General features: G+C 54.4%; 1 protein-coding gene across 1 annotated transcript in view; it reads left to right on the forward strand.

Annotated features, from left to right (window-relative positions):
* LOC309572771 (uncharacterized protein) overlaps nucleotides 1-12,143 on the forward strand; it is a gene marked incomplete at its 5' end in the record, with an annotated part of 29,631 nt that overhangs the window by 15,074 nt on the left and 2,414 nt on the right. Inside the window, 33 exon segments of the mRNA XM_082281227.1 lie at nucleotides 197-306; nucleotides 1,143-1,344; nucleotides 1,839-1,982; nucleotides 2,555-2,711; nucleotides 2,880-2,907; nucleotides 3,004-3,112; nucleotides 3,193-3,285; nucleotides 3,408-3,471; nucleotides 4,028-4,126; nucleotides 4,269-4,372; nucleotides 4,993-5,131; nucleotides 5,217-5,485; nucleotides 5,778-5,948; nucleotides 6,085-6,394; nucleotides 6,484-6,557; nucleotides 6,694-6,781; nucleotides 6,866-6,983; nucleotides 7,071-7,194; nucleotides 7,395-7,531; nucleotides 7,621-7,747; nucleotides 7,856-7,984; nucleotides 8,072-8,314; nucleotides 8,548-8,724; nucleotides 8,826-8,971; nucleotides 9,054-9,144; nucleotides 9,408-9,797; nucleotides 9,887-10,013; nucleotides 10,116-10,234; nucleotides 10,647-10,843; nucleotides 11,046-11,229; nucleotides 11,305-11,470; nucleotides 11,549-11,673; nucleotides 11,756-12,064. Coding sequence (XP_082137353.1) covers nucleotides 197-306; nucleotides 1,143-1,344; nucleotides 1,839-1,982; nucleotides 2,555-2,711; nucleotides 2,880-2,907; nucleotides 3,004-3,112; nucleotides 3,193-3,285; nucleotides 3,408-3,471; nucleotides 4,028-4,126; nucleotides 4,269-4,372; nucleotides 4,993-5,131; nucleotides 5,217-5,485; nucleotides 5,778-5,948; nucleotides 6,085-6,394; nucleotides 6,484-6,557; nucleotides 6,694-6,781; nucleotides 6,866-6,983; nucleotides 7,071-7,194; nucleotides 7,395-7,531; nucleotides 7,621-7,747; nucleotides 7,856-7,984; nucleotides 8,072-8,314; nucleotides 8,548-8,724; nucleotides 8,826-8,971; nucleotides 9,054-9,144; nucleotides 9,408-9,797; nucleotides 9,887-10,013; nucleotides 10,116-10,234; nucleotides 10,647-10,843; nucleotides 11,046-11,229; nucleotides 11,305-11,470; nucleotides 11,549-11,673; nucleotides 11,756-12,064 — 5,070 coding nt within the window.

Raw genomic sequence — 12,143 nt, forward strand, 5'->3', positions numbered from 1 at the left:
TATGGGACACATACTGGTTCTCTGGGGTGTGGGGACCTGTGGGACACACATGGGGTTACAAGGCACAGAAGACCTAAGAAGCCCTGAGGGGAACTGTGGGGGACAGAGATCTATGGGGGCACAGTGATCTAGGGGACACTGACTGTCTATGGGGCACATGGGGTCTAAGTGGCAAAGGGATCTATGGGCCATAAAGAGGTTTATGGGGCAAAGAGTGTCTGTACGGGGCACGGGATGCAGCCCTACTCACCCTCTCCATGTTCCTCCAGCTCCCTTCATCTTACCTGCTAGATCCACAGACTCCAGGTGAGGGCGATGCTGTGGGGCAGCATGGGGATGGGTGCTTCGGGGGCTGTGCTGCTATGCTGCTATAGGGTGTATGTGTTGCTATAGGGTCTGCACATCACTACAGGGGGTCCATACTTTGCTATGGGGGTCTGCATGTGGGGCTGTGCAGGACTCTATGGTTCCCTGCATTGTTATAGGGGTCCCTGCAATGCTGTGGGTCTCTGTGCATCACTATGGGGATACCTGAATCACTATGGGGGTCTGTGCATGGCTATAGGGGTCTTTGTGCTGCAGGGGTCCATGCATCACTCCAGGGGCTGGGGGTCCCTGGTTCTGGAGGCTCCTGCATCAGTACAGGAGTCTGTACATGGGGCTGTGCATGGGTATTGGGGTCCCTGCATGACTTTAGGGGTCTGCCCACAGCTATAGGGGGTCTGTGCACTCCTATAGGGCTCAATACATGGGGTCATGAATGGTTATAGGATTCTGTGCATGGGGCCATACACAACTATGAGGACCTGTACATTGTTATTAGGGGTTCTTGAATGGCTAGAGGGGTCCCTGAATCACTACAGGAGTCTATGCATGGGACAGTGCATGACTGCACTGGACTATAGGGCTCCCTGTACATCTATAGGGCCCCATGCATGGGGCTGTGCACAGCTACCAAGCTCTGTGTCTGGCTATAGTGTCTCCCACAGCCATAGGGGTCTGGGCATGGCTATAGGGGCCCATGCACAGCAATGTCCTCTGGCCAATGGGGTTGTGTGGGGCCATAGAACAAGGGGCGAGACCCTGCAGCCACAGCCTCACAGCCCCCCAGGTGATGCAGGGTCCCTGTCTGTGTGGGGCAGGATGGCGGACACAGTGCTGGCAGCGCTGGGGGCGGCAGGCCCCTTCCTGAGGCCAGGGGAGCGGGAGCGGCTGGCAGCTCAGACCAGACCCTTCGACCCCCGCAGCGAGTGCTTCGTCCCCCACCCCCGGGAGGAGTTCGTTCGGGGGCGGGTGATGGGGCGCCAAGGCGGGGAGGTCACCGTCCAGACTGAGCTGGGAGAGGTGGGCAGCTGGGAGATTGGGGTGGGTGAGGGGAGGGGGCAAGGGGCCATATGGGGCAAAGGATTCATGGGAATAATGGACGGAGGGGTTAAGGATGGGAAGGGCTGATGGTGGGTGGGGCATAGGAGGTGTCTGATGGGGGAAAGAAGGGGGGTTGGGCATAATGGGTGAGGGGTTGGTGGGAAGTAGGGGGGTGAAGAGTTAAGGAGGGAGGGGTTAATGGGATGAAATTAATGGGGGAGGGGTGAAAGGAGGGAGGGGGGTTGAAGGTTTGGGAGGAGCAAATGGGGGAGGGGGAAACCAGGCTGATAGTGGTGGGGGCCCTGACCCATTGAAGACTTCCAACCAGTGGGGGGTGCCCCCCAACCCATAGGAGACTTCTCCCAACCCACGAAAGAAATCCTACCAACGGAGCACCTCCTACCCCACAAGGCACCCTCCAAGCCAGGGGGCACCTCCCAACTCCCACCCCCATGTCTCCCCATTCCCCCCAGACGGTGACGGTGAAGGAAGCTGACATTCATCAGCAGAACCCCCCCAAATTTGACAAGATCGAGGACATGGCGATGTTGACCTTCCTCCATGAGCCTGCTGTCCTCTACAACCTCAAGGAGCGCTACGCCTCTTGGTTGATCTATGTGAGCCTTCCCACAAACCCCTGGGGCACCTGGGAATTAGATGGGGCCTTCCCCACAGCCTAAGGGGTGGATGGAAACTAGTGACCCTTTCCAAAGCTCTTGGGATACCTAGAACCAGATAGGTCTTCCGGAGAGTCTATGGGACACCTAAAACCTGGGGGTGGCTTTTTCATGGACCCAAAGGACACCTAGAACCTGGTGGCCCTTCTCCAGCTCCCTTGGGCCACCCAGACCCAAGATATCCCATTTCTAGACCACCTCAGCCACCAAGACCTGAGATGTTGCATCCCCTGACCCCTCTGGTCACCTAGATTCAAGATGTCACTTCAATAGCCCCCTTGATGGGACACAAGATGTCCCATTCCAGACCACTTGGGCCACTGACACATGAGATGTCCCATTTCTGGATGTTGTGGGCCACCCAGACCCAAGATGCCCCTTCTCCAGCCCCTCTATGGACAACCAAAATCAGGACATCCTGTCACCACATCCTGTGGGCCACCCAGACAAAGGATGTCCCCACCTGGTGGGGTGGCACCTCCTGAGTCTGACCCACCTGCTCTTTTCTCCAGACCTACTCTGGGCTCTTCTGTGTGACTGTCAACCCCTACAAGTGGTTGCCCGTCTACAATGCTGAGGTGGTGGCTGCCTACCGGGGAAAGAAGCGGAGTGAAGCTCCACCCCACATCTTCTCCATCTCTGACAATGCCTACCAGAACATGCTGACAGGTAAGGACATCCTGTGAGGACCTCAAACTAAACAACCCCACTCCAAAAAATGGCTCCTGCCTTAGACCTGGTCCTCACCTGGGAGGATGGAGAACCTCAGCCTCCACACCAAGATGCCAGGCATGTTTCCCAACTTCATACCACTTGACTCCTCTCTTTTCTTGGCAGACCGAGAGAACCAGTCCATCCTCATCACGTAAGGCCCCGCTTTGTCCAACCCTGCCCCATAGCAGTGGGGTGGGATGAAGGACCCACCAGGATGTTATTCAATATCTCACTGTTGCCCCCCCAGCGGAGAATCCGGGGCGGGGAAGACAGTCAACACGAAGAGGGTCATCCAATACTTTGCCAGCATTGCTGCCATTGGTGACCGCAAGAAGGAAGTGACCAATAGCAGCAAGGTGAGTGCCTCAGTCCATGTACCCTTGGCAAAGACGGGCCCCCAGTGGTGTCCACACCCAGCATTGTCCCACCCCACCAGGGCACCCTGGAGGACCAGATCATCCAGGCCAACCCTGCCTTGGAGGCCTTTGGCAATGCCAAGACTCTCCGCAACGACAACTCATCCCGATTTGTGAGTGATCAGGGTGGGTTGTATGAGGAAGGGTCTATGGGGCAGTTTGTGGGACAGGGTATATGGTGTGGGATCTGCTGCAAGATGGCAGCCACCTCCACCTTCTGCTACTGCTTTCTCAGGGGAAATTCATCCGGATCCATTTCGGGGCCACAGGGAAGTTGGCGTCAGCTGACATTGAGACCTGTGAGTGGGTTGAGAGCCCAGCGAGAGGATGTCTTGTAATCCGTCATCCATCCATCCATGGACTTATGTATCCATGGATTTATTCATCTATCCATGGATTTATTCATCCATCCTAGGACTCATCCATCTGTGGACTCTTCTATTCACCCATGAACTTCATTCGTCCCCTCAGGAACTCCATTCATCCATACACATCTCCCCTTCCTCCCTCCATCCAGTCACCTCTTCATCTCCATCTCCTCATCCCACCATCCACCTGACCCTCCATCTCCTATTCTTTGTCCCTCCATCTCCTTGTGTCTACCTCCCTCCCTCCTTGACTTCCTCCCCCTTGCCCAAGTCCATCCCTTTATCTATCTTCATGGTTGGTGGATGCATCATCTCATCCCACTATCCATCTGACCTTCCATTTTCCTCTCTTCTTCCCTTCATCTGCTCATCCCACCATCCAGACACCTCTCCTTTTCCACCTCCTTATCCTACCATCCATCTCTCCATATATGAATCCATCTCCTCACCCCAGCCTCCATCCTCCTTCTCTCCATACCCACCTCAGACCTCCTGGAGAAGTCCCGTGTCATTTTCCAGCTGAAGGCTGAGAGGAACTACCACATCTTTTACCAGATCCTCTCCAACAAGAAGCCAGAGCTGCTGGGTGAGTAGGATGCTTGGCCTTGAGTCTTCTACTTCCTCTCCTCCAATTCTCTGCTCCTTCCTGGGGCAATTGAGGATGATTTGGGGCTGTTTAGCCAGTGCAAATGCTCAGTTTTTGTCTCTATCCTGGGCCCACGGAGCAGAGATGCTTCTCATCACGAACAACCCCTATGACTACAGTTATGTCTCCCAAGGAGAGGTGACTGTGGCCTCCATTGATGACTCTGAAGAGCTGTTGGCAACTGACGTAAGTGGTGGGGTGGGCAGGTGGACGTCACCTGGATGAATCGAAGGTGAAATGCCACTTGGATGGTTGAGATGGTAGAAGATGAATGGGTGGAGGAGGAACATAGGGATGAAAGGTGGATGATATGAAGGGTGGAAGATGGTGGGCTGGTGGAGTGGGATGATGTGGGGTGAGGGACAGAAGGTAGGACAGGAGGCAGGGGGTGGAGGAGGTTGTGGGTGAAGATAAAAACATGTCGGGGAGTCCTTAGGTGGACAGATGAGTCCACGGGTGAACAAGTTCTCAAACAGATGGATGGGTCCATGGGTGCATGGATGGAGTTAATGGTGAACGGATGAGTCCATGAATGGATGAGTCCATAGATGGATGAATCCATAGATGGATGAGTCTATGGATGGATGGATGGATGAATCCATGGCGAGAAGTGTCCATAGATGGATGGGTGAATCCATAATGGGTGAGTCCTTGGATGGATGAGCCCTCAGATGGATGAGTCCTCAGATGGATGGAGAATTTGACGAGCTGGAAGGGCAGAGGGACACACAAATCGTGGCCAGCAGAGAGCCATGACCACAGCTGGTGGCAAGACCCTCTCCCACCCCCCTCCACTGATCACCCAGAGCGCTTTTGATGTCCTGGGCTTCACGGCTGAGGAGAAGGCTGGTGTCTACAAGCTGACGGGAGCCATCATGCACTTTGGCAACATGAAGTTCAAGCAGAAGCAACGGGAAGAGCAGGCAGAACCAGATGGTACTGAAGGTAAGTGGGGGCAGGATGACATAGGTCTTGGGGTCACCAGGTTAGGTGGAATCTGACAGTATGTCTTCTTCCTGATGCTCTGCAGATGCTGACAAGTCAGCCTACTTGATGGGGCTGAACTCAGCTGACCTTCTCAAGGGGTTGTGTCACCCCCGGGTGAAGGTGGGCAATGAATATGTCACCAAGGGGCAGAATGTCCAGCAGGTGTACTACTCCATTGGGGCCTTGGCCAAGGCTGTATATGAGAAGATGTTCAACTGGATGGTGGTGAGGATCAACAACTCTCTGGACACCAAGCAGCCAAGGCAGTATTTCATCGGTGTGCTGGACATTGCCGGATTTGAGATCTTTGATGTGAGGACTGAGGGGGCAGGGTGTTTGTCCTCTTAGGGGTTGGGTTGATCCAGTTGGGTGTTGAGATGGTTTTCTGAAGCTTCATGTTGACTTCTGGTGGAAACTTGACCTCTTTGGGTCTTGTATTGACCCTCTCAGGTGTTGAGTTGACCTCACTGATAGTACTGGGTATTGTGTTGACCCAGTTGGGGCTCAGGTTCACCTATTGATCTCATTGGGCATTCTGTTGATGCTGTTGGGTGTTAAGTTGATCCAGTTAACCCCATTGTCCATCTCCTCTCTCCTTCCCCAGTTCAACAGCTTCGAGCAGCTCTGCATCAACTTCACCAATGAGAAGCTGCAGCAGTTTTTCAACCACCACATGTTTGTGCTGGAGCAGGAGGAATACAAGAAGGAGGGGATCGAGTGGGAGTTCATTGACTTTGGCATGGACCTCCAAGCCTGCATCGACCTCATTGAGAAGGTACCACCTCCCCCAGGGCCTCATGGGAGCTGAAGGGACTGCTGGGGAAGGGCCCTTTCTTGCCCAGGGACTCCAAAGTTTGCCAGCTGGGTTGTGCTTGGTGTCCTCCACCACCACTGAGGTCTTTCCTTCCCAGCCCATGGGGATCATGTCCATCCTGGAGGAGGAGTGCATGTTTCCTAAGGCCTCAGACATGACCTTCAAGGCTAAGCTCTTTGATAATCACCTGGGCAAGTCGACCAACTTTGGGAAGCCGCGCAATGTCAAGGGGAAGCCAGAGGCCCATTTCTCCCTTATCCACTATGCTGGCACAGTGGACTACAACATCATTGGGTGGCTGGAGAAGAACAAGGACCCCCTCAATGAAACAGTGGTGGGGCTCTACCAGAAGTCAGCCCTGAAGCTCTTGGCCAACCTCTTCTCCAACTATGCTGGGACAGATGCTGGTGGGTGAATGGATGGTTGAGTTGATGGCAAAGACCATTGTCCACCAGTCACCCTTTTTCCTTTGTTATCCCACCCCTCTTCTCTCCAGGTGGTGATGGAGGGAAGGGGAAAGGAGCTAAGAAGAAAGGTTCCTCCTTCCAGACTGTCTCAGCTTTGCATCGGGTGAGGGACCTACGTAGTGCACCCAGTGTGGGGCAGTGGGAGGACAACCTTTTGAATGGTGGATCACTCCTTCAGCCCCCCAGACCCTCTCTTGCTTTCTCATTGGTCAGCTTCTTCCCTCCTCCCTCCTCAACAGGAGAACCTCAACAAGCTGATGGCCAACCTCAAGACCACCCACCCTCACTTTGTCCGCTGCATCATCCCCAATGAACGGAAGGAGCCGGGTGAGCAAAGGGCAGGGCTGAGGGCAGGGAAAAGGGTGGTAGGTCTGGCTTGTGTCTGACACCACCCCTCTAACCCACTGCCAGGTGTGATGGACAACCCTCTGGTAATGCACCAGCTCCGCTGCAATGGGGTGCTGGAGGGCATCCGCATCTGCCGCAAGGGCTTCCCCAACCGCATCCTCTATGGGGACTTCCGCCAGCGGTAGGCACAGAGGAGAAAATATGGGGAGGTGGTGGACAACCCCACTGGGGATGATTTCAGGGGTTTCCTGTCCTCTCTGGTCACCAGGTACCGCATCCTGAACCCTGCTGCCATCCCTGAGGGGCAGTTCATTGACAGTCGCAAGGGCGCCGAGAAGCTCCTGGGATCCATTGACATTGACCACAACCAGTACAAGTTTGGACACACCAAGGTGAGGGCACATGGTTTCTCCATGCTCCTACCACTCATGGGGTTATGTGGACCCCATGGTCTCACCCCATTGATGTGTCCACCTGCCTATCTATCCCACCATCCATCGCTTCATCCCCCCAACAACCCATCAACCCATCCATCTGTCCACCAACCCTTCCCAACCAATCCGCCCTCTCACTTGCCTCCTTCCTCCATCAGGTCTTCTTCAAGGCTGGGCTTCTGGGACTTCTGGAGGAGATGCGGGATGAGCGCCTCTCCCGCATCATCACCCGCATCCAGGCTCAGGCCCGAGGGCAGCTCATGCGCATTGAGTTTAAGAAGATCCTGGAGCGCCGGTGAGAGGGGAAGGGTCTTTCTCCTTGAGAAGGGACCTCTGGTGGGTCACCACTTTTGTGGTGTGGTGGCATTTGTGTTGCCATTCTAGGGACTCACTGCTGGTGATCCAGTGGAACATCAGGGCCTTCATGGGGGTGAAGAACTGGCCTTGGATGAAGCTCTACTTCAAGATCAAGCCCTTGTTAAAGAGTGCTGAGACAGAGAAGGAGATGCAGGTGGGAGGAGGTGATGAGGCAGGCAGCTTGTAATCTAAAATGGGTTGGGTGCGGTTGATGGATGGAAGGGGTTGGATGTGGCTACTGGTCTCCTGGGCTCTGTTGCAGAACATGAAGGAAGAGTTTGGGCGGCTGAAGGAGGCCCTGGAGAAGTCAGAGACCCGGCGCAAAGACCTGGAGGAGAAGATGGTCTCCATGCTGCAGGAGAAGAATGACCTTCAGCTCCAAGTGCAGGCTGTGAGTGAGACTGCCCCCCAAAACCATGTCGGGGGGTGACCAGCACCCCTTCAGGGCCACCCTACTTCACCTACCACCCCAATACAGGAGCAGGACAACCTCAATGATGCTGAAGAGCGCTGTGACCAGCTGATCAAGAACAAGATCCAGCTGGAGGCCAAGGTGAAGGAGCTGACAGAGCGACTGGAGGATGAGGAAGAAATGAATGCAGAGCTGACGGCTAAGAAGAGGAAGCTGGAGGATGAGTGTTCAGAGCTGAAAAAGGATATAGATGATCTAGAGCTGACTCTAGCCAAGGTGGAGAAGGAGAAACACGCCACTGAGAACAAGGTGAGGGTGGAGAGAGACCTTGACCTTAAGTTTTGGGGATTTGGGTCAACACAACCTGGTTGTTTTGGGTTGAGGAGATCCAAGGCTAGTCGATCTGGGCTACATGAAGCTTCAACATCCTTTGTGTTCTCTACCACTAATGTGGCCTCACTGGCCAAGGACAACAGCCGTATCACCCAGCTTTTCCCCACCTCTGGAACTAAGCTGGAGGCCTGGTGTTTCTCCTCCTGCAGGTCAAGAACCTCACAGAGGAGATGGCTGGGCTGGATGAAATGATTGCCAAGCTAACAAAGGAGAAGAAGGCCCTGCAAGAATCTCACCAGCAGACACTGGATGACCTGCAGGCAGAGGAAGACAAGGTCAACAGCCTGACAAAGGCCAAAGTCAAGCTGGAACAGCAAGTGGATGACGTGAGTGTAGTCTGGTCCCACAATGGGTAGAGCTGAGAAGCTTACTGGGGCAGAGATGATGAAAAACTGAGGTTTCCCCCCATTTCCATGTTTCCACACAGCTTGAAGGCTCCCTGGAACAGGAGAAGAAGGTCCGGATGGACCTGGAACGGGCCAAAAGGAAGCTGGAAGGTGACTTGAAGCTGACCCAGGAGAACATCATGGATCTGGAGAATGACAAGCAGCAGCTGGAGGAGAAGCTCAAGAAGTAAGGCTGGACCTCTTTCGCCAGTCTAAACTGGTCAGGGAGCAAGGGCAGGGACCTCACTGCTACCTGCTTTCATCTGCAGGAAAGAGTTTGAGATCAACCAGCAGAACAGCAAGGTTGAGGATGAGCAGGCTCTGGCTCTGCAGCTCCAGAAGAAGCTGAAAGAGCTGCAGGTGAGGGATCTATTCAAGCTTATTTGGGCTGGACTGGAGAGCCTCTGGCTGGTTGGGTTGAGAGGAAGAGTCTCTATCTGGTTAGGCTGAGTTTAGGAATTCCTGGCTGGTTGGCAAGTGTACAACTGTCTGAGATGAGCTGAAGAGTTTTCAGCTTGTTGGGGTGAGCTGGGTTGAAAAGTCTCCAGTTCAACTGGTTGAGTTGAGTGGAGGAGTTGGGTGGAGGCAAGTCTGCTCACAGCATCTCCATCCCTGGAGCACAGGCGCGGATTGAGGAGCTGGAGGAGGAGTTGGAGGCAGAGCGGACAGGCAGAGCCAAGGTGGAAAAGCTACGCTCAGACCTGTCACGGGAGCTGGAGGAGATCAGCGAGCGGCTGGAGGAGGCAGGTGGTGTCACTTCAGTGCAGATTGAGCTCAACAAGAAGCGGGAGGCAGAGTTCCAGAAGATGCGGCGGGATCTGGAGGAGGCCACACTGCAGCACGAGGCCACGGCTGCTGCGCTGCGCAAGAAGCATGCTGACAGTGTGGCCGAGCTCAGTGAGCAGATCGACAACTTACAGCGTGTCAAGCAGAAGCTGGAGAAGGAGAAGAGCGACCTCAAGCTGGAGCTGGATGACCTCAGCTCCAACATGGAGCAATTGATAAAGGCCAAGGTAGAAGGAGGCCAAGGTGGACATCTTATCTCCACCACGGGCATAATTCTCCTGCTTCATTCCTCTTCTTTATCCTGTCCTTCTTCAAGGTGGGCATGGAGAAGATCTCTCGCACCATGGAGGATCAGGCAGCTGAACACCGAGCCAAGTTGGAGGAGACACAACGAGTCCTCAATGATACCAGCACCCAACGGGCCAAGCTCCAGACGGAAAATGGTGGGAACCTTGACCCACTGTATCCCTCACCCCACATCCCCAGCCCCTGCCCCACATCTTCAATCCCTGCCACACCCTTGAAAACCTGCTCTACCTCTGCAGGAGAGCTGTCCCGCCAGCTGGAGGAAAAAGAGGCCCTTGTTTCTCAATTAACTAGAGGCAAGCAGTCATACACACAGCAGATGGAAGACCTGAAGAGGCAGCTGGAGGAGGAGATGAAGGTGAGGTTTGTGGCACGGCTGAGAGGGTCTCCAGGAGGGCCACAAGACAAGGCATCCTTCACCCTCATGGTGGTACCACCAAATGGAAGTCAAATTCAGGCTGGTTCAGTTGGGTGGTTGCATCTAAGAGTGGTTGAGTTGGGTTGCATTGGTCTACCAGACGAAAGGTTGGGCTGAATAGGTCAGTTCTGAAGCAGCTGGGTTGGTCTATGGGTGGTCAGGTGGCACTGGACCAGGGGAAGTCAAACTGGGCAAGACTAGAGATACCCATATTTAGATGTCTCTGGGTCTAGACATGCTGAATTTGGTTGGGATGATCTAGAGAATGTTTGGCTGAGAAATACCAGTGCTTACTGAGTTTGAGGACCAACATATAGCTCAAGCTCACCTTCTCCCTGCCTCTCCCTCTCAGGCCAAGAACGCACTGGCCCATGCGCTTCAGTCGGCCCGGCATGACTGCGACCTTCTGAGGGAGCAATATGAGGAGGAGACAGAGGCCAAGGCTGAGCTCCAGCGCTCACTCTCCAAGGCCAACTCTGAGGTGGCACAGTGGAGGACCAAGTATGAGACAGATGCCATCCAGCGCACTGAGGAGCTGGAGGAGGCCAAGTGAGTCATCTCTCCATGGAGGGAGATTCTATGAGGCAGGGGAGAGTGGAGACTCTTCCACTGTATAAGGATCTGGAGAATGTATAGGAACCTGGAGATGGTAGAGGAGATCCAGAGTCTCAGCCAACCAATAAGTAGAAAAAGGTTTGAGTTGATCCACTTGGTCCATGGGTCACCACAGCCAGGTTTTCTCCCACGGTAGGAAGAAACTGGCCCAGCGGCTGCAGGAGGCTGAGGAAGCGGTGGAGGCAGTCAATGCCAAATGTTCTTCCCTGGAGAAGACCAAGCACCGACTGCAGAATGAGATTGAGGACCTGATGGCAGATGTGGAGCGGTCAAATGCAGCAGCTGCTGCATTGGACAAGAAGCAGAGAAATTTTGACAAGGTGGGAGGACACAGTGATGAGACAGGAGCAGATGGGAGGCATGGGAACAGAGGGTGACCACTTGCTTTGCTCCAGATCTTGTCTGAGTGGAAGCAGAAGTTTGAAGAGTCACAGATGGAGCTGGAAGCATCGCAGAAAGAGGCCAGGTCCCTCAGCACTGAGCTCTTCAAGCTGAAGAACGCCTATGAGGAGTCGCTTGATCACTTAGAGACCTTCAAAAGGGAGAACAAGAATCTCCAAGGTGAGACTGTGGTTCTCCCCCTGTCCACGTTGTTCTCCACCACTTTTCACCAAGTCTGATGAGATCTCATCCGAGCAGAGGAGATCTCGGACCTGACGGAGCAGCTGGGTGGCAGTCACAAGACCATCCATGAACTGGAGAAGGTCAGGAAGCAGCTGGATGCTGAGAAACTGGAGCTCCAAGCTGCACTGGAGGAGGCTGAGGTGAGCCAAATCACAACCCCATGAGTCCCCAGGTTATCCTAGTCTTCTCTGTGGCCCTCTAATTTATCTCTGTCTTCACCAGGCCTCTCTGGAGCACGAGGAGGGAAAGATCCTGAGGGCTCAACTGGAGTTCAACCAGGTCAAGGCAGACTATGAGTGCAAGCTGGCTGAGAAGGATGAGGAGATGGAGCAGGCCAAGCGCAACCACCTGCGGGTGGTGGACTCGCTGCAGACCTCACTGGATGCTGAGACCCGGAGCCGCAACGAGGCCCTGAGGCTGAAGAAGAAGATGGAGGGTGACCTCAATGAGATGGAGATTCAGCTCAGTCATGCCAACCGTGTGGCTGCCGAAGCTCAGTCCCACCTGAAAGGAGCCCAGGCTCACCTCAAGGTGGGATCGCCCACCTCTAAGGAGGTCTTCCTAGCCCCTTGGAGCTGCTGGCTGATGTCCATCGTATTTATCCCAACAG

Source organism: Coloeus monedula, assembly GCF_965178545.1.
Source record: "Coloeus monedula genome assembly, chromosome: 1".
NCBI classification, from domain to species: Eukaryota; Metazoa; Chordata; class Aves; order Passeriformes; family Corvidae; genus Coloeus; species Coloeus monedula.